This window comes from Homarus americanus, unplaced genomic scaffold, assembly GCF_018991925.1.
Source record: "Homarus americanus isolate GMGI-L3 unplaced genomic scaffold, GMGI_Hamer_2.0 scaffold56249, whole genome shotgun sequence".
Classification (NCBI taxonomy): domain Eukaryota; kingdom Metazoa; phylum Arthropoda; class Malacostraca; order Decapoda; family Nephropidae; genus Homarus; species Homarus americanus.
This window is the reverse complement of record NW_024735130.1, coordinates 99,601-120,054: the sequence shown is the minus strand read 5'-3', so window position 1 is coordinate 120,054 and position 20,454 is coordinate 99,601. Positions and strand designations below refer to the sequence as shown.

The window sequence follows — 20,454 nt, the reverse complement described above, 5'->3', positions numbered from 1 at the left end:
AGCACGGCAATGGTCATGCGCCGGTAAACGTCCGACCGAACAATGTCCGATCGCATATACGTCCGTGCCCAACCCTCCCCCCCCACAAAAAAATACACTTCCGTGACGCCTGCTGGACCACTACTCCACGACCCCCTGACGGAGGCACGATGATCCTCCCCATACTGGCCAGATATTATGTGTTAAAGGAATATGCTTCCTTGATTAGGCTTTTTTAAACATTTGCCTGCAGGTGTAATGTTAACCTACATCTATTGAGGATAAAATCTTTCACCTACAAATTGACAATAACACATTTGCTGTAATCAGACATATCTAGTTGCCTCAACAATTGCAACCCCAGTTGCAATTGGGGTTGCAATTTCAAATTCTGTGGCATTACTAAGTATAGTGAAGTTTCTGGTGCACTGTAAGATTAAGAGAGAAAATGGAGGACTCAGGTGTCCTGATGTGAGAGAAAACGGACTCGTATGACGGGGGACCAAATAAAAAAGCATAGCTACATGTTTTGTGGACTACGGTATTAAGCGTACCCTTTTCATCACTTTGTAATAAACCTAGCCATGCCTATGTGTGTTTATGATATTTACCATAACATTATATATATATTTAGTGGGTATAAATGGTCGTAAAATGGGAAACTTGGGGTTGGGTCTTGGGTGCCTGGAACCAATTAGAATAAATCCCATAGGTTCTGTACTTTCGTTATCGGCGGGCTCCCAATTAGGCGCGATAACCAAGGGATGACTGTACTGTGCTGGATATATTTGGACACTGGCCAGTTGCTTCTGGTGTTATGGTACAGGGGTACCAAGTGACAGCACTAGGATCCCGCTTCCTCTATCAAGGAATAAACAATTAAAAAAAAAAAAAAAAACATTCAAATAATGGACCTAGAGCGGGCACAGTCACATATGCATCGCGTATTCTTATAGATTGTGCGACCAGGCGTACGTTATCTAGTGAATTTTGTCAACATTGTACAGTAACAATAGACCTAAGTGCAAACCTGTATTGTACAGGTTGTTTTAAAAGGGCTAAAAAATCCTTTCATTCCTCTCAAACCAGACAAATTCCTACACTTAAGAATATTTTGACTCTGCCCTATCGTAATGAATTTGTCCCGTTAGTTCGGTCCCTCAAGCTTCTAAATATTAATGTTGTTTTCAAGTATGACTCAACCATTACCAATATGTTAATAAGAAATAGCCCAAGTTTGAATGTAAATGGAAGTGTTTATTGTATTCCATGAAGCAAATGTAATTGTAATTATGTAGGACAGACAGGAAAAACACTGCAGCTCAGGATCAAACAACATAAGTATAATATCAGAACAGCATCTGAAAGCAGTGCCTTGTTCGTCCATGTTAGGAATAATAATCACCCCATTGCTTGGGAAAAAAGCTTAGAAGTATTTAAATCATCTTGTGTCACAGAAAGACTTCTGGTTGAAGCTAGTTTGATTAAGGAATTGAAATCAATAAACCTTAGTGATGGTCAGTTCAAAACTGATAATATGTTACATAAATTTATTTGTCAGTGGCCCAAGGTTAAAAATGCTTTGAAAACCTTTGATATAGTTGTATGATAGTTATTTTGTGGGTCCCTTATTTTTTACCTGACCTGACTAGTCACGTCACCCCCCTTTTCTTAAGCTCCTCTACGTGTGTGTTGGTGTAGGGATTAGTGGATGACATCATTATGACCTGACCTCATGTTTTTAAGGTCACCCTGTATATTTAAGCCTCTCTCTGTCCATGTAATCCAGTTGCCTCCGAAGAGGTCTTGAATAAAGACGAAAGCTAAGGTGCTCCGTTGTTTCCCTTTTCCCGTGTGATTTTATCAAGATATATATATATATATATATATATATATATATATATATATATATATATATATATATATATATATATATATATATATATATATATATATATATATATATATATATGCAAGTAAATCACTGTATATCTAGGTATATGCTGATAACCACAAGGAAAGAAGAAAACACGAAGTTCCCAAGCGCTTTCGTGTAATTCACATCTTCAGGGGTGAGTACAGACTAGAGAGAGTAATACAAATCAAGGTGTATATATACAGAGGAGGGTGAGACCAGGTCCACAATGGTCAGGTATTAGGTAATGACCCTACTAATCTTTAAATAGCACACAACGGTTGGTGGTCAGGTCAGATGGTCAAGTGACCCGGCCTTCTCACCTGATCACAAATCTTCTTAATTACAAAATTGTCCAGCTTGTACATGCCGTTACTCAAATTCATGTTGAATGCTTCGGTATGTTTAATAAGACTAGATTCTATGATGTTCCTACTGTCAATTGACTTACATGGTAATATTGAGGAGGCATTATCCCAGTCAATGCAATGCTTGTTATCCCTCAAATGAACAAACATAGTACACACAGTTGTACCCCGCTTAACGCGGTCAATTGAACCCACAGGGTACCGCGTTATGTGAAAACCGCGTTAAGTGAACAACAGAACATATGGGATTAATTCCAATAGAGACTGGCCCGACCCCCAAACTCCACTTTTTGACGGCACACAACTATGTTGTAGTAAAAATATTATCTTAACTTTATGATGGTATGCACACACAATTAATAATTAAGAGAAATATCAATAATATTAGGTTTTTTAACACTTACATTAGTAGAAAAGATGGCTGGGCACAAGGGGATGGGGGGTTGGTTCTGAGGCAGAGGTCAGATTATTGGCCCTCACCTGTATCACTTGTATCAATTGTATCACTATCCACCACAGAGGCTTGCAGGGCTTCTTTGTCAAACCCCTCAAAGTCCATATAAGTCCATATCCTCACTATAATTATCACTATCACTGACTTGGGCCGGCTGTGGTGGGTGGCGGGTGAAGAACTTGGTAATGTTTTGATGACTGGGCGACCTTGTGAGCACCCTGCCCACGCCGCTCTCCACGTAAAAGAGTACATGCACCACGTCAAGTGAGCATTCCGGGTCTGGCAGGGTACCGCGTAAACGTGGATACGCGTAATAAAAAATGCATAAAGCGGGGTAATACTGTATATAAAATTGGCAAAATACAGCAACTTGTAAGCAGACCAATCTAACTTAACCTAACTTAAAAGGTATAATAAGGTTAGGTTAGGTTGGTTCGTGTAACTTGAAAGACAGTTTCGTCGTCAAGAGGCTTTTTTTTTTTACTGTAGACATGTTCTGTCTTATCAGCTGTATTTTCCAATTTAATCAAACCTAACCTAACCTTATTATACCTTAAGGTTAGGTCTAGCTAGATTGGTCTGCTTGCAAGCTATTTTGCAAAATAACGAATTTTGATGAGAAAAAGAGTAAAATTTCAATCACACTGGGTCTTCTTCAAAGAATAAATCACAAAAGGCACAGACATGACCTTGTGTGGTCAGAACGTTAGAGCAATAAATAATTGAAAAATGGTATACAATTCATTCTTCAATTAATTTGATTAGGATTTTAATTATGTGAAATTGTAAGTGCATATTTTTTAATACTACTTGTAACCAGAACAAAATGAAAGTGGGGGGTGCTGAAACAGAAACAATATAAAAAAGTGGGGACGAAGGGCTTTATAGTTTCTATTTCACCCCTCACTCTCCTTCTCACGTAACCACAGGTGGGTGACACCACCAAAGCCTAACCTGATTCATTGCTCATTATCAATTGATTCTGAAATATCATCCTTTACCTCTTTTGATTATCATCCTGATCAAAAATTTTCCTTGGTATTAATCTGAATGAATACACACCCGAGTCAAACATTTCCACCTTCAGTTCATCTCCCCAGTTAAGCATTTATAATAACTCCTACTTTACTATAACATTTACCTAAGACAGTAGAAGAAAGCGATCCAGATGGCGATCCGTCTCCCTCATAAGCGTAGGCTCTGAGATCATCTTGTGCCAGTAAAGGTCGAACAGAGCTCATACCAGTACTGGTTATGACCTGAAGCACTCCATTTGTTGGTTTTCTTGAACACGTCACTGGACATACTGCATTATTGCATGTGGTAGAACAATCCACCTGTGCGATGCCCACTCTGTGTTCTAAAACTGCCTCCGTCACTGTAGTCGTGACTGCTGCTGTGGAACACCTTGGAGAGTTGTTGGTGGCTTCCTTACATCTAACATCTTCACAGCAGGAGCATTTGGTGATTACCTTCTCCCCAAGAGTCAGAGGTCCTATGGGAGTGACCAGATGCTTTGTGCCTGTAACCGTGGCAGTTATATGTTACTTCTGCATTAAAATGTACCATTCTTACATACTGTATGAATCGATAGATGTAATATGACTGTGGTATGAGATGGCCACATACTATGGTGACCATATGTTAAACAGAACTTAGGGTCATGTGGAGACACAAACTTGACAAATGACGCACATGATATTTAATGTCCTTCACCTTCCCTTGGCGGGACAAAACAAGACTGACAGTCACTGTTTTCTTCTTTAAGAATCACATTATTTCATTCATTTACACAAAGAGTAAGTAGAAAGTGTCTGAGTAACAAGTGTTTAACTTTAATCATATTTCTGCAACTTGAGGAAAAATGGTCCTATGTAATCTATTAACTTGATGAAAATTCAAATTGCTTTTTATACAATCATATTTCGTTCTAATAAAGACCAACGAATTATCATTAAAACACTCAAATCAGAATTTGCCAATAATACCGATTTTTTTCTTAAAAGGTCAAACTTTTTCTACAAAATTCATATAATCTTGCATGAATGTTTTTTGTATCAAGAATAAACAAGATCTTGTGTACTTCAAGAAATTAATGAGTAACTATCAACCTCATACCTTTAGGTGATAGAAGAATCTGTTTAGTGGGCATTTTGATCTTCAGAGAGTCTAGCAACACATTTTCTTCCTTCGCAGCACGAATGTGAGGGGTGTCTGTGACTGCTTGTACTTCAACTGGGGTTTCAACAACACTAGTTACACCCTCCACACCTCCTGAACGTCCAGCCATGCCTCGTGCTGCACGGGACCGGTGAAGGCGAATGTTCAACAGGATACCAATTACCACTATATAGGTGGGTAAATAATGGGATACTCATTATTTCTTCGATTGTGATTTATATAAATAAATTTAATGATTTTTAACCTTGAAGAATAGAATGTAAGAGATTAAAATTAATTGCAAAAGAGCCATAAAATAAAGGTACTGTACAGTATACAAGATGGGTTATCATTTCAAGCACAATAAATTGAAGTTCAACAGTGTTCATAGCAACCGACCTTACATACGCCTAAACACTGCTAGGTGTTTGCTTCAACCAATTAGTTATTATTTTATGACAACTAAAATTAACTGACATTTCTAGCATAAGATACAGCTACTCCTCGACTTACGACCACCCGGACATACGACCGCCTCAGTCGTACCAAAATTTTGTCAAATTACAATGGTCCCTCAGTTAACGAGATACCTTCCATAAGATTCTTAACTTCGGTTAACGAGCAATCCCTCGATTAACGAGTTTCTTACGAGCCAACCTCCACATGTTTTAGCTTGCATTTGGCGGTCCACCAGCTGTAGTACTAGTCTGCCAATACAGTAATCGGTTCTAGGGCTTAAATTCCTTACCCTTTTAGTAAATATCAAGAAGTTTATACTATTCAATAATTTTAAAAGTTTAATATTAAATTTTTTAGTAATTTTAACAATTATTGAACATAATTGAAGGTAGGGTCACTTGTTTGTGGCACGCCATCCAGCCTGCTAACACAGCATACAGGCGTCAGTCTTTGTGTCTTTTCAGTGGAGGTAACATCTTGCTTGAGACTCTCTTCAACTAAACGCTTTTTTTCTGTGTTTACAAGCAAATTAATGGTCATTTTGAAATTTATTTTACATATTGACAATATATAATGCAGTGCAGTGTTGATTTAAAGAAAATAATCTTGAATTAAACCAAGAGAACTAAAATTTTATGGGTGAAATGGCGCCATGGGGTGACTTCTCTTCCACCCCAATGCCTTCTCTTCTCCCTTCCCCTCCACCCCCATTCTAATTCCCATCATTATCATCCAGGAGCCTTCTACATACACACCTCAAAGTAAGTGTACTTTTCTACCTTTTTTGTTGAATTTAGGCAATTTTCGGTGAGGTGGAACCAATTACCCAAAAACCCATTGAAGCAATGGTTTCGGTTAACGAGCAACCTTCTAGAACGGATTGTGCTCGTTATCCGAGGGACCACTGTACGTATTTTCGAGTCCCGACATTAGTGATTGCGCTGTGTACTGACAAAATTTTTGTTTGTAATTCACTTTAAAATGGCTGGCAAGCTTAAAAGTGAGAGTTTTGTGGAGCTGAAAAGAAAAAGAGACACCCATTTTAGATTTTATATGTATTATTTAAGCATTTTCGACTTACGACCTGGATTTGGGTCTCTAACCCCGTCGTAAGTCGAGGGGCAGCTGTATATGCCTAACACTTCTGAGATACTACTTAAGGACCTAATATACACTATGGGAGACTACAAGGCTTCTCCCAACCGAAACACTGTGGCAGTAATTGATGTTCTTCACAATGAAGTTGGGAGGATTGCAACTCCTCAGGATGCCATGACCTTAAATGTATATGATATGCGGCTTGAAGGTAGGGGGCGTCCTATGGTGTTGCTGCAGTTGTACCAGGACTGGACATCTGAGACTGTGTCACAAGTACTCGCTGTCCACATGTCTATGATGCATTTGGTTAATTTGAGCCTCATTGCTACAGAATCAGTGATCCTTGAACTTGAAAGATCAACTCTAGTGACCGATATGGACGTAGTTACCCCACTGAGATGAAGGAATACCACTTGAAGAAAATGTATCTAAAATACCAGTTGATACAAGCAAGCAAAAGGAACCAATGGTATCAAGGTGCCAATTATATTTGAATTTGTTATAGATTTTTCATATTTTCTCTTACATATTTTAATAAAGGAACTGATGTAATTAATTTCTTGTTTCCTTTTCTTGATTCAGGTAAGGTGGAAAAGCACAACATGCATACACACACAAATATGGATGATGGCCACGGAATAAAGATATAACTAGAACGATCGGACTTACCAATAACTAGAACAGAGAGTGTAAGAGCTGCTATGGCCATTGGTGCTGTAAAAGGGTTAGGGTCTGAAGGTAGTTTGGCCCATTCACAGTTGTCTCCCGTGTGAGCTGGACCACACACACAGTGGTAACCAGGTCTCAGGTTGTAACAGGTGCCTCCTTGTAGACAAGGCTGGAATACACACTCGTCAACATCCTGGCACCTACGGCCCAACAGCTGTTGACCCGGCTGACAGCTGCAGAGAATAAAGTTAAATACAGTAATATCTCCGTTATCAGGACCCCCTCAAACCCGGAACTCTCCGATAACCAGAATTGAAATTTGCTCGGAAAAGCATTCCCAAAGCCGGAATTGAAAAAAATAATTCGGTTTTGGGAACAAATTTTCCTAGGTCGAAAATCGAAAGCATTTTCTGAAAATGTCTTGAATAAAGACGAAAGCTCAAGTATTTTTGGGAGGGGCTCTGACTCAATGTCAGGTGGAGGTAGGGTGGGGGATTAGTGGTCTCATAATACTAACCTTCTGATGGAATGTCAGGTCACCCTTTCTTGGGTAGGGGATTAGTGGGTCTCATGACCTGAAGATGTCTTGAATAAATACAAAACCTAAAGTATTTTAGAGAGATTGTGATACTTGTATAAATGAGCAAAGTTGTATCCCTTCAACATTTCATTACAGAACATTTTAAAATATGGAGTGAGAAGCAGAAAGATGTGGGTAATTAGAGAGATGGAGTGAAAAGGAGTGGTAACATGCACCAGTGTTGCTAAGCGATAAGCTCCTCAACACTGATCATTTAATTTGCCTCCATGCAGTCACACAACAAGACCCTCACTGGATGCTTGTTGTCTTAATTCCCGTGTGTGTGTGTGTGTGTGTGCACACAGGGTGGTGTAATGCATCTAGTGTGACAGCATTATGTTAGTGTTAAAGTGCAGCCACTACTTCCTCCCACTTTCAGCTACCGTCACTTTCAAGCCCTGGGGGGGTGAACAGGGAAGCAACTTGGACAAGTCTTCCCCTGTCAGTACACAGCCTCTTCACCATCAGGACTCCTGCTGTGCTTCCTTTTGGCAACACACGGTAACTGGGTGACTCGTGGCCCCAGGCTAGACCAGCAGGGGATCTCAGAGTAGCAGTGGGCCCCAGAGGGACGGCGCATAGGCCCGCTGGCATGTGAACATGTCTTGGCACCTACCAACCACTACCTTGGTAGGTACAAGTCTGCAGGAGTAAACCCCAAACCAAAAATCTGTGGTGGAAACCCACATCAGGCAAACATGCTTATGGAGCTCCAGTAAGACCCAAATAGTGGAATAGGTGGAAGAGGTACCATCATGGGAACTAACGACTAGACCTGCAGATAAAGGCAATGCAAGATGGACAGGCTACTAAGGTAAAATCCAACAAACTGGGCTATCAGCAGTCCATTGCAACTCTCCCTCTCCCCAGTCATTGCAGATACCTGCACTACTGGATCAGGGAAAGGGAGAGCCAAAATGTGTGGAGCAGTCTGCTCCCCCGCCTTACCACATAAATCAACTCACGCGCAACCATCATCCAGCTCATCATACTTTCCATCATCACCAGAACCCGAACACCCAAAAGTCCTATGGCGACAGATGAGTGGCGACGGAGACAGGCTGAGATGACTGCCAGGAGTCTCTAGTTACAGCGCTGCACATGGGGGGCACAGATAAGATGGTCGTTTCTGCTCTGGGATCTAGGTGGCAGTGCAATCCCAGTCCTGTTTGTGTGACAGAGCAACCCTTCCCAAGAGCCACTTTGCTCACCCTACATGAGAGGGCACTAGAAAAAGTGCCCTGAACATAACCTGAAAAAAAAAAATAAAATAAAATAAAATAAAAAAAAAGGGGGGGAGGGAGGTTCAACATGTTCAAGTTCTCACCTGCAAGTTGCATGTCTCCAAGAATCCTGGCAGGACAGAGGAGGCAAACAGGAGGAGTTTGTGCAGAAATCAGGGGCAGTACAACCTTGTTCCAGGTTTTGTTGAGTGTTCACCTGGCCCCATACTGTCTCGTTTACAAATGGTGGTAATGGGAGGGAGTGACCTGACACTCGGACATCATCAATACAAACTGAAAAAATAAATAAAAAAGAAGAAAACAAACATGCAGTTCACATTCAACAATTAGGTACAATATATAAACTGTCAAATGTCCTATAACCAAGTCTTTCATTAAAGCCTTACTCAATGGACTACAGTACAGTAACTACCATATTTTTTGGCTTAAAAGACGCACTTTTTATGACAAAAATATACCTCGAAAATTACCATGCGTCTTCCAGAACACTAGTCGATGAGTTGTAGCAGATGTTTTTTAAATCAGCCCCTTACAAAGACTGTTTCCTCATTACAGTACTTAACAATTACAAGAATTCTCTATACAGTACTATAAAACTATTGATTTAACTAATATTGTTGATATATTGCAAAAAAAAAAATAAACCCTTGCTGCTGTGTGGTTTGTTTACTAATGGCAGTGGTGCGGCAGCGCCATGTATTGAGGAACTGCTAAAGGTTGTCTGCTGGTCTCAAATGCAGGAATGTTTGTTTCTTTATATGTAGGCTCTCATATTTGGACTCCTATTTACAGTAGGCTCTCATATTTGGATACCCATTTAGACTAAAAACCCCACAAAATTAAAATCTTCCAAATTCAAATACAATTTCGTCATCCAAGTAAAAACACACACACAACAACATTGGCTGTCTTTGTGTTTTCAACTTTATTACCACTGGTGGGCAGAATTTTTTTTAATTCAGAAACATTAATTAAAATATATATGAACAGTAAATAAGTGTTGCTTTCATATTCTTATGTAGAGTAATGATGACATGTTTACACATGTGCTCACTTACATACGTGATCTCACTTTTTTTTTACCCTTAATTGTTAGCTACTTCCACTGTTCCACTTATTAACATTAAATAACATAACTTAAAACAACCATACTAATTTTACTACAGCTACAACCAGGGTCTTATTTTCTTCAGTTTTATATGTAGAACCAATTAGTCACTGGTTTTGTAAACAACAAAAACAATGACGTCTTGTCTCCTCATGTGTTTTAATATTCTTCGTATTATTAATGAATTGTATTGTTCAATTTGCACACATAAACAATAATTCAATCAAAAAGAAATTCAGAAACATTAATTAAAACATATATGAACAGTAAATAAGTGTTGCTTTCATATTCTTATGTAGAGTAATGACGATATGTTTACACATGTGCGCACTTACATACGAGCAGTCTCACTTTGTTTTACCCGTAATTGTTAGCTACTTCCATTGTTTCATTTATTAACATTAAATAACATTACTTAAAACAACCATATTAATTTTTCTACATTAATTTTAATACAGCTACAATGGAGGACTTATTTTCTTCAGTTTTATAATTATGTAGAACCAATCAGTCACTGGTTTTGCAAAAAACGAGTTGTGTTTTTACTTATATTTTGTTTTTAAATAAAGATTTTTTGTTTTATATAGACGTTGATATACATGTGTACATTTGCTTACCTTCTACTGTTGGAAAATATTTCCCGTCGTTGTCATACCGATAAAAACAAGAGAAAGAATGTAAACACTACAGCCCCTAAGATGTGGAGGTGACCAGGTGTATAAAATGAGTGCTGTATTAAAGATTTCACCTTCTTATGCAGATTTTTTTTTTTTAAATTGATAAAAATGACAACTGATAAGCAGTTCTAAGTGATGATATTCAAAGAGGTGTGTGTACTTGTGCCAAAAGGGGCTGTATATCAAGCAACGGTTTCACTGGTGTAGGTAGTAGGCAGCTAATGTACCAAACAAGGAGGTACTACCGTCTGGGAAGATATTGGAAGCATAATGTATTGTCTAATGGTAGACCCTGCTGCTATGTGACCAAGTCCCAGGTTGATGATCTGACTTTCTGCAGGGTCTCAATGGTTTCTCTTACTTTGACAACATAACATACATACAGGTATATTGTTTCTCACTCTTGATATTTTTTTTTCATTTTTGTATTTCTTTTTTATTATTATTATTATTATTATTATTATTATTATTATTATTATTATTACAGTCATGCGCCGGTTAACGTCCAACCAAACAACGTCCGATTGCTTATACGTCCGTGACCCCCCCGAAAAAAAAAAACACGCCTGCTGGACCACCACTCCACGACCCCCTGACGGAGACACGATGATCCTCCCCATACTGGTCAGATATTATGTGTTAAAGGAATATGCTTCCTTACTTAGGCTTTTCTAAGCATTTGCCTACAGGTGAAATGTTAACCTACATCTATTGAGGATAAAATCTTTCACCTACAAATTGACAATAACACATTTGCTGTAATCAGACATATCTAGTTGCCTCAACAATTGCAAGTTGCAATTGGGGTTGCAATTTCAAATTCTGTGGCATTACTAAAAATAGTAAAGTTTCTGGTGCACTCTAAGATTAAGAGAGAAAACGGAGGACTCAGGCGTCCTGATGTGAGAGAAAACGGACTCGTATGACGGGGGACCAAATAAAAAAAGCATAGCTACATGTTTTGTGGACTACAGTATTAAGCGTACCCTTTTCATCACTTTGTAATAACCTAGCCATGCCTATGTGTGTTTATGATATTTACCATAACATTATATATATATATATATTTAGTGGGTCTAAATGGTCGTAAAATGGGAAACTGTCTTGGGTGCCTGGAACCAATTAGAATAAATCCCATAGGTTCTGTACTTTCGTTATCGGCGGGGTCCCAATTAGGCGCGATAACCAAGGGATGACTGTACTGTATATACTTGTGACACTGGCCAGTTGCTTCTGGTGTTATGGTACAGGGGTACCAAGTGACAGCACTAGGATCCCGCTTCCTCTATCAAGGAATAAACAATTAAAATTTAAATTGAAAAAAAAAACATTCAAATAAATTACTATCTTACAAGAATACAGGTGACCTCGTTTAACGCAGAACGCCCGTTAACGAGTTACCTTCCATAGGATTCTTAACTTCGGTTAACGAGCAATCCCTCGATTAACGAGTTTCTTACGAGCCGACCTCCATATGTTTTAGCTTGCATTTGGCGGTCCACCAGCTGTAGTATTAGTCCGCCAATACAGTAATCGGTTCTAGGGCTTAAATTTCTTACCCTTTTAGTAAATATCAAGTTTATACTATTCAATAATTTTAAAAGTTTAATATTAAATTTTTTAGTCATTTTAACAATTATTGAACATAATTGAAGGTAGGGTCACTAGTTTGTGGCACGCCATCCAGCCTGCCAACACAGCATACAGGCGTCAGTCTTTTTGTCTTTTCAGTGGAGGTAACATCTTGCTTGAGACTCTTCAACTAAATGCTTTTTTTCTGTGTTTACAAGCAAATTATTGGTCATTTTGAAGTTTAATTTACATATTGACAATATATAATGCAGTGCAGTGTTGATTTAAAGAAAATAATCTTGAATTACACCAAGAGAACTAAATTTTATTGGTGAATGGCGCCACGGGGTGCCTTCTTCCACCCCAATGCCTTCTTTCTTTCTTCTCCTCCACCCCATTCTAAATCCCATCATCATCATCATCATCCAGGAGTTTCTTACATACAATACCTCAAAGCAAGTGAACTTTTCTACCATTTTTTGCTGAATTTAGAAATTCGGTGAGCTGAACCATCATTCTCAAAAAACCCATTGAAACAATGGCTTCAAGTTAATAAATCCTTTTTTTGGTTAATGAACGATCTTCTGGGAACGGACGATTGTTTGGGTGGCAAATTATGAGAAGAGCTTAGTCACTCTTAAGTAATGATAAATAAACACGCAGGCAGGCCTTCAGCGCCAACTGTCAAATCTTATCTCAAATAAATAAACAAACAAACGCCAGACATTCTGTCACCCACCCCCGCCGCCCCCCCACCCCCTCTTCCCACCACCCTCGTGTTCAAGATAAAAGATTGGTGATTTCTTTATGTTTATTTTATATAATATCTCAGACTAAAGTTAGGATAATATAATTTGCATTGCTGAAATCCTTGCAAGACAGAGATTAATTTGAATATAAGCATCATATATTTTGCTCAAGATATAAAAAATGTAGTACATTAGTGTACAATACTGTAGTACATTTTATAAAAAGTTTTTCAACTGTATTTTTGGGTAGATTTACATAAATTTCTTCATTTATTTTCATCCATTTACATGCACACACCATACTAAAATAAACGTAAAAGAAATAAATGACCTTAGTGCAAAGCTGGAGTGCACATGTACTAATTTGATTACGGTACTAAAATTGTTATGTCTAGTGCGAATTACAACATGTTTATATTCAAATAAATCAGTATCTTACAAGAATCCCAGCTATGTTAATTATATTTTCCTAGGTCATATCACTGGCATTTTAAAAGGAAAGAAGCTTAGTAGGACTGTTAAATAAACACACAGAGACCTTCACCTCAAACTTATCACCTCAACCCCCCCAACCCCTCGCTGGGTGGCGGAGCCATCAGTCCCTCCCCCCAGCCAGGCTTTTAGGCTTACAGTTTTTATCTTATATAATATCTCAGACTAAAGTTAGGAGATTATAATTTGCATTGCTGGAATCCTTGCAAGACAGCCAATAATTTGAATATAAACGTCATATATTTTGCTCAAGAGATAAAAATTGTTGTACATTAGTGTACAGTACTGTAGTACATTTTATAAAAAAGTTTTTCAACTGTATTTTTGGGTAGATTTACATAGATTTCTTAGTGCAAAGCTGGAGTGCACATGTACTAATTTGATTACGGTACTAAAATTGTTTTGTTTAGTGCAAATTATAGCATGTTTATATTCAAATTAATCAGTATGTTACAAGAATCCCAGCTATGTCAATTATATTCACCCAGGTCATTTCACTGGCTTTTTATAAGAGAGAAGCTTAGTCACCTAAGAACTGATAAATATACACGCGTTAGACCTGGGCCTGTGCCAACTGTCAAACGTACTACCTCCCCTCCCCCCACACCCCCTCGCTTGCTCCCACCCTCTCTCTCCCCCATCTGCTCGGCGTTGCTGGAATCTTTGTAAGACAGTGAATAATTTTAATATAAATGTCATGTATTTTGCACAAGAGATAAAAATTAATCTCCTGTATCACATTACAGTAGTGATTGAAGAGTAAAAGCGTATATGTACGTATATAGTATTCCACATACACGTAAGTATAAATAAAAAGTTTGTGATGATCGGACAACGTCCATTTCAGTTAATGTCACGTTTCCAAGAACGTATCTAGGACGTTAACCGGCGCATGACTATTATTATTACATTTTCGCCCCCTAGGCCCCAATGTGGGTCAGTGACCTGTGCCCAGGTGGGCTAAAACCCTTATTCTTTTTTTTTTTTTAGAATTTCATTTCCAAAATCAGGGTGCGTCTTCCACGATGCAGCGTCTTCCAAGCCGAAAAATACACATGTCACTATTTTCAGTGACACCTTATAAAATACTGTAGAGTACATTTTTAAAAAAAACTCTTTGGTCTGCAGTAAATGGAAGTTAATTCACTCCATATATATATTTTTTTAAGTACAGTAATTTACTCTACATCCAATTTTAGATATTTGTCGCCATGCCACTTTGTGAAGACTGAAAATTCATTCTCTGGACATTTAATTTCTATGAAATTTTCAATTTCGTTGGGCATTTTAGCCTTAAGTAATGCAGTGAAGGAAATAGGAAATAATTTACTTTGATTTTTTAATTTTTCCAATATCATTTCATTATGACGGTGATCTTGAAAAGTACTAAATCAACTGACTCCATTGGTTTTTATTCACATGGTCACACTGCCCCATTTCCTAATCTTGTTCTATGATAAACACTTCCTCTAGGTTCCTCTTATTCTTTCTTAATTTTTTCATTGAATCCTTTTTCCAAAGAAAGCATTCACTTCTTAAGCAACCACCTAGATTAACAACAGTGAACCATAGTGTTCATACTTCAACACTGACTTCCCCACAATTTACAACACTGTTGTTACTTTCTTCCACAATCTACTATACTGCCTATTACTGTTGTTAACTATTATTCCTCTGTGTGTGTGTGTGTGTGTGTGTAATATCAGGTTGTCTATAATAAAAATTTGTCTCAGTCAATTTTAATTTTTGGATTCAATATAACTTTCATCGATGCCTTATCATTGCCTAAAACTGTTAAGAATTACCTACTATCACTGTAGTCTTCAACAATATATCCATACTCATCCAAAACATGCAGCCTCAGCCGATAACACCTCATTACTTCTTCATTGATATCAGGAAAAACATTGTGATCAAACTCATTATGATGTGACCTCAATTTTACCATCAGATAAATCCACTTAATCCTATCATAGCCCAAGACATTCTAATCTCTTCCTATTATTTTACAACATCTAATGGCATTCATTTACATCATATAATCCTATCCAATTTTTGAGAAGTTTCAAAACCATTAACAAAGTGTAGAATATTTGTGGTTTTGACTACAGGCTATTATAATTCATCAAAATATTTCTGATATTATAATGCACACATTGAAGTATCGACATTTTGTTATGTACTCTAACTTGATAGGAAATACTGTACCAATGCTTACCATCTTGGAGATCATCGTGAACTTTCACTGGGCTAAGTTCATCAAGTTCTGGTATGCCTCCTATAGTCACTCCTTGTCTGTCCACAGTGATAGGCAAAGGAGGTGCAGTGACAAGTGGCTGCATGTCTGTAAGTCTGGCTGTTGTTAGCAAAGAAGACAAAGTTTCGTTCCGTCGCCAGCCATCACCGTCATCTACTGATATGATGAGGTTGTGCCCATGACGACCAACTCGTATAGTGTGCCAGGAACCATCACCTAGTGGGAAGCTCTCTAAGCATACCTCCTGTAGTGCTGACTCCATCCCAGTAACTGAGGCGCAGGCGACACCACCATGTAACTGTCATAAAGATAGTAAATGCCTTATATATGGTAAAACTGAGCCAAGATTATCTCACAGGTATCCCAACTTTGTTCCATTTGGTAAAAACTCTAAATTAGTCCAACAATCCAAAGGCAACTGAAGTCATTTATTTGCATGATTGACACCTGTACTGGAGTCTATTACTGCATTTAAAAAAAAATTGCTGTGAGACAATAAAATTGATACATAACATATCATAAAATACAATAGCACATATTTTGTGAAAAAAATAGGTCTTTCCACACTCAAACCATCATCTTTTTTTTTTTACGGGAATTAGCCCACCCGGCACAGGTCAAATGACCCACAACGGAGCCTGGGGGGCAAAAAAAAAAGAACGGAAAGAAATTGTAAATATAGAAAAAAAGGTTATACTGTATTAATCTACACCACGAAGATGCCGGAAAACCAGCTTTTTAAAGTGAGACAGATTGTAAGAGCATGGAAACACAGAAGAAGGCAGAGCATTCCACAGTTTGGCTGTGTGAGGAAAGAAGGAGGTACTATAATGGGTTATTCCCGTGTGACCGACATCCACGGAGAAACAGTGGGCACCGCGGGCAAGACGTGTGTTACGAACCCACGGCCTTGCCGGCGGTACACAGGATGCCAAATCCACTGAACATTGCCCGTTAAAGTACCTGTAAAAGAGAGAGAGTGAAGTAACATTGCGGCGAAGAGAAAGGGAAGAGAGATTGTCGACTAAAGGAGGAGAGTTAATAAGACGAAATGCCTTTGATTCCACCCTATCTAATAATTGGACAGAAGAAGAGCCACCCCAGATATGAGAGCAGTACTCCAAGTTAGGACGAATACTTGGAGCAACTGCTCAGGAGTGAAGTAGCTGCGGCATCGGTACAGCATTCCCAACTTTCGGGAGGCAGCTATAGTTATACTAAGGATGTGTGATTTCCAGGACATATTGGAGGAAATGGTGAGGCCTGACTAGTCACGTCGCCCCCTTCTCTTAAGCTCCTCTACGTGTGTGTTGGTGTTGGTATGGGGATTAGTGGATGACATCATTATGACCTGACCTCATGTTTAATAAGGTCACCCTGAATATTTAAGCCTCTCTCTGTCCATGTAATCCAGTTGCCTCTGAAGATGTCTTGAATAAAGACGACGAAAACTAAGGTGCTCCGTTGTTTCCCTTTTCCCGTGTGATTTTATCAATATATATATATATATATATATATATATATATATATATATATATATATATATATATATATATATATATATATATATATAACAGAAGGAGAAAACGGCTTAATTAATATCTTCAGGGTGAGTACAGACTAGTCTGTACTCACCCTGAAGATGTGAATTACACGAAAGCGCTTGGGAACTTGTGTATTCTCCTTCCTTGTGGTTATCAGCATATACCTAGATCACGCCACTCACAGTGATTTACTTGCACACACACATATATATATATATATATATATATATATATATATATATATATATATATATATATATATATATATATATATATATATATATATATATATATATATATATATATATATATATATATATATATATATATATATATATTACCCCGCCTAACGCGGTTTCACTTAGCGCGTTTTACCGTATACGCGGTGCCTCGCCAGAGCTGAACTTTCACTTAACTCGGATTTTTTCCACGTATACGCGGTGAGTGTCCGGCTGGAGATGCTATTTTTAGATTTGCCCCACCCGCCACCCTGCCTGACTGCCTGTTTTAGCTCATAAAATTCATACAAATTACCCAGCCAGAATATAATTTACATTGATGGAATTCTTACAATATGATGATCATTTTGAATATAAACATCATAGATTTTGCATTAGACATACAAATTTTAGATATAATGTTTATTCTGAGTAAATATGTTATTTTTTGTGCAAAATATATGACATTTGTATTCAAAATATTCCTGGTCTTACAAGGAATCCAGCAATGTCAATTATATTATCCTAACTTTAGTTTGAGGTATTATTTATTACTAAAAAGTTAAATATTCTGGTTTTCCCACACATCTCCTTGGGACGGTTGGTGGGGGGGTGGGGGGGAGGGAGGGACCGACTGACCATCTGTTACCCTGTGAAGAATTTTTTTTTTTTTTATTAACTGAAGATATTTGTTTTAGCTCATAAAATTCATACAAATTACCCGGTCAGAATATAATTTACATTGCTGGAATTCTTATAATTTGATGATCATTTTGAATATAAACATCACAGATTTTGCATTAGACATACAAATTTTAGATAAAATGTTTACTCTGAGTAGATATGTTCTCTTTTGTGCAAAATATATGACGTTTATATTCAAAATATTCCTGGTCTTACAAGGAATCCAGCAATGTCAATTATATTATCCTAACTTTAATCTGAGGTATTATTTAATACAAAATGTTAAAATTTATTTTTTTCGCCCCACCTTTCTCTTGAAGGGAGGATTGGTGGGGGGTGGGGGGAGGGTTGGGACTGACCACGCGGTTGGAAGAGGGGGGAGGCAAGGTGGGGTACTTTGATTAACAGATAGTGTCGTGAAGAATATTTTTTTTTTATTAACTTAAGATATTTGTTTTAGCTCATAAAATTCATACAAATTACCCGGCCAGAATATAATTTACATTGCTGGAATTCTTACAATTTGGTGATCATTTTGAATATAAACATCATATATTTTGCATTAGACATACAAATTTTAGATATAATGTTTTCTCTGAGTAAATATGTTATCGTTTGTGCAAAATATATGACATTTATATTCAAAATATTCCTGGTCTTACAAGGAATCCAGCAATGTCAATTGTATTATCCTAACTTTAATTTGAGGTATTATTTACTAAAATTTAGTGGTTTTCCCCCAAAAATTTCTCAGAGAGGGAAGAGCCAGCAGTGTAGTGTGAGAAGAGGGGGAGGGAGTTGAGTCCATTATTTGAATGGACATTAACTTGGCGACTGTATTTCTCTATTTCTCTTAAGTATTAATTGTGTGCATGTACCATCATAAAATTAAGATGTTATTTTTACTACAGCATAGTTATGTGTCGTCAAAAAGTGGAGTTTGGGGGTCGGGCCGGTTTCTATTGGAATTAATCCCATATGTTCTGTTGTTCACTTAACGTGGTTTTCACTTAACGCGGTACCCTCTGGGTTTTATTGACCGCGTTAAGTAGTACCCGATTTACGCGGTCAATTGAACCCACAGGGTACCGCGTTAAGTGAAATCCGCATAAATGGAACAACAGAACATATGGGAAAGTTGATTATTTCGACAATACCTATGTTGTATTAAATAACATCTAAGTGATGGTAAAGAAGCTCTGACAGGTTAATGTCCATTCAAATAATAGACTCAAATCCCCCCCCCCTCTTCCCAGCTCACTGGCCCCTACCTCTCTGAGAAATGATTGGGTGAAACACTAGATTTTAATGTTTAGTAATAAATAATACCTCAGACTAAAGTTAGGATAATATAATTGACATTTCTGGATTCCTTGCAGGTCAGGGAATATTTTGAATGCAAACTTCATATATTTTGCACAAAAGATAAAATACTTACTTTGTGTAAACGAAATTATTACATTAGATCTAAAATTTGTATGGCTAATGCAAAATCCATGATGTTTATATTCAAAATTATCATCATATTGTAAGAATTCTAGCAATGTAAATTATATTCTGGTCAATAGTCGGTCCCTCCCTACCAGAGAAATGTTGGGTGAAAAAACTAAATTTAACTTGAACTACCTTGAGTTGGTGAGTAATGTTAGTAAAATTCCAATTCTGTGTTAAAGTGAGAGATTATTATGCAAGGCTATTTTCATTGATCATGTGTTTGCACAGCACAACACTGCACATTCCTACACCCCAGAAATCCCGACAAGATATATGTTACAAAAAAAATGGCTTTCTGTAACAAGAAAACTGAAGAATTTTAGTACAGGTTGTACCTCTCTAGTCCGGCAACCTCGGGACCTGACCGGTGCCGGACCATGGAAATTCACCCTTTTCCTGGATAGATAGTGACTTGTGCTTATGCCTGGAAGCACTAGCACCACTTTCTCTGCGTCATGGTCTCTTTGAAGACATATTGAAGGGTTAAATGTCGTATAGTAGCTTCTCAAATTTCGCGAGTTTTTAATTCTTAACGTATTTTATTGGAACACACAAAAAAATAAATAAATAAAAATTTTGACGGCGGAAACTTGAATTTCGACGGGTTTGAACGGCCCGCCAACGTGCAGACGACGTGCATAATCGTGTAAACAGCGTCATTTCTCTTATGTACAAAAGATTCATTATTGTTTATTACTGAATGTCTTTTTTATTGAATTAATGTTTATGTGTG

The 20,454-nt window shown here is 37.7% G+C and overlaps 1 protein-coding gene across 1 annotated transcript in view; it reads right to left on the bottom strand.

The window, feature by feature from the left end:
- Positions 1-20,454, bottom strand: part of LOC121870789 (putative neural-cadherin 2) — a gene marked incomplete at its 5' end in the record, with an annotated part of 122,825 nt that overhangs the window by 6,967 nt on the left and 95,404 nt on the right. Inside the window, 5 exon segments of the mRNA XM_042372742.1 lie at positions 3,858-4,238; positions 4,835-5,062; positions 7,103-7,335; positions 9,010-9,199; positions 15,743-16,079. Coding sequence (XP_042228676.1) covers positions 3,858-4,238; positions 4,835-5,062; positions 7,103-7,335; positions 9,010-9,199; positions 15,743-16,079 — 1,369 coding nt within the window.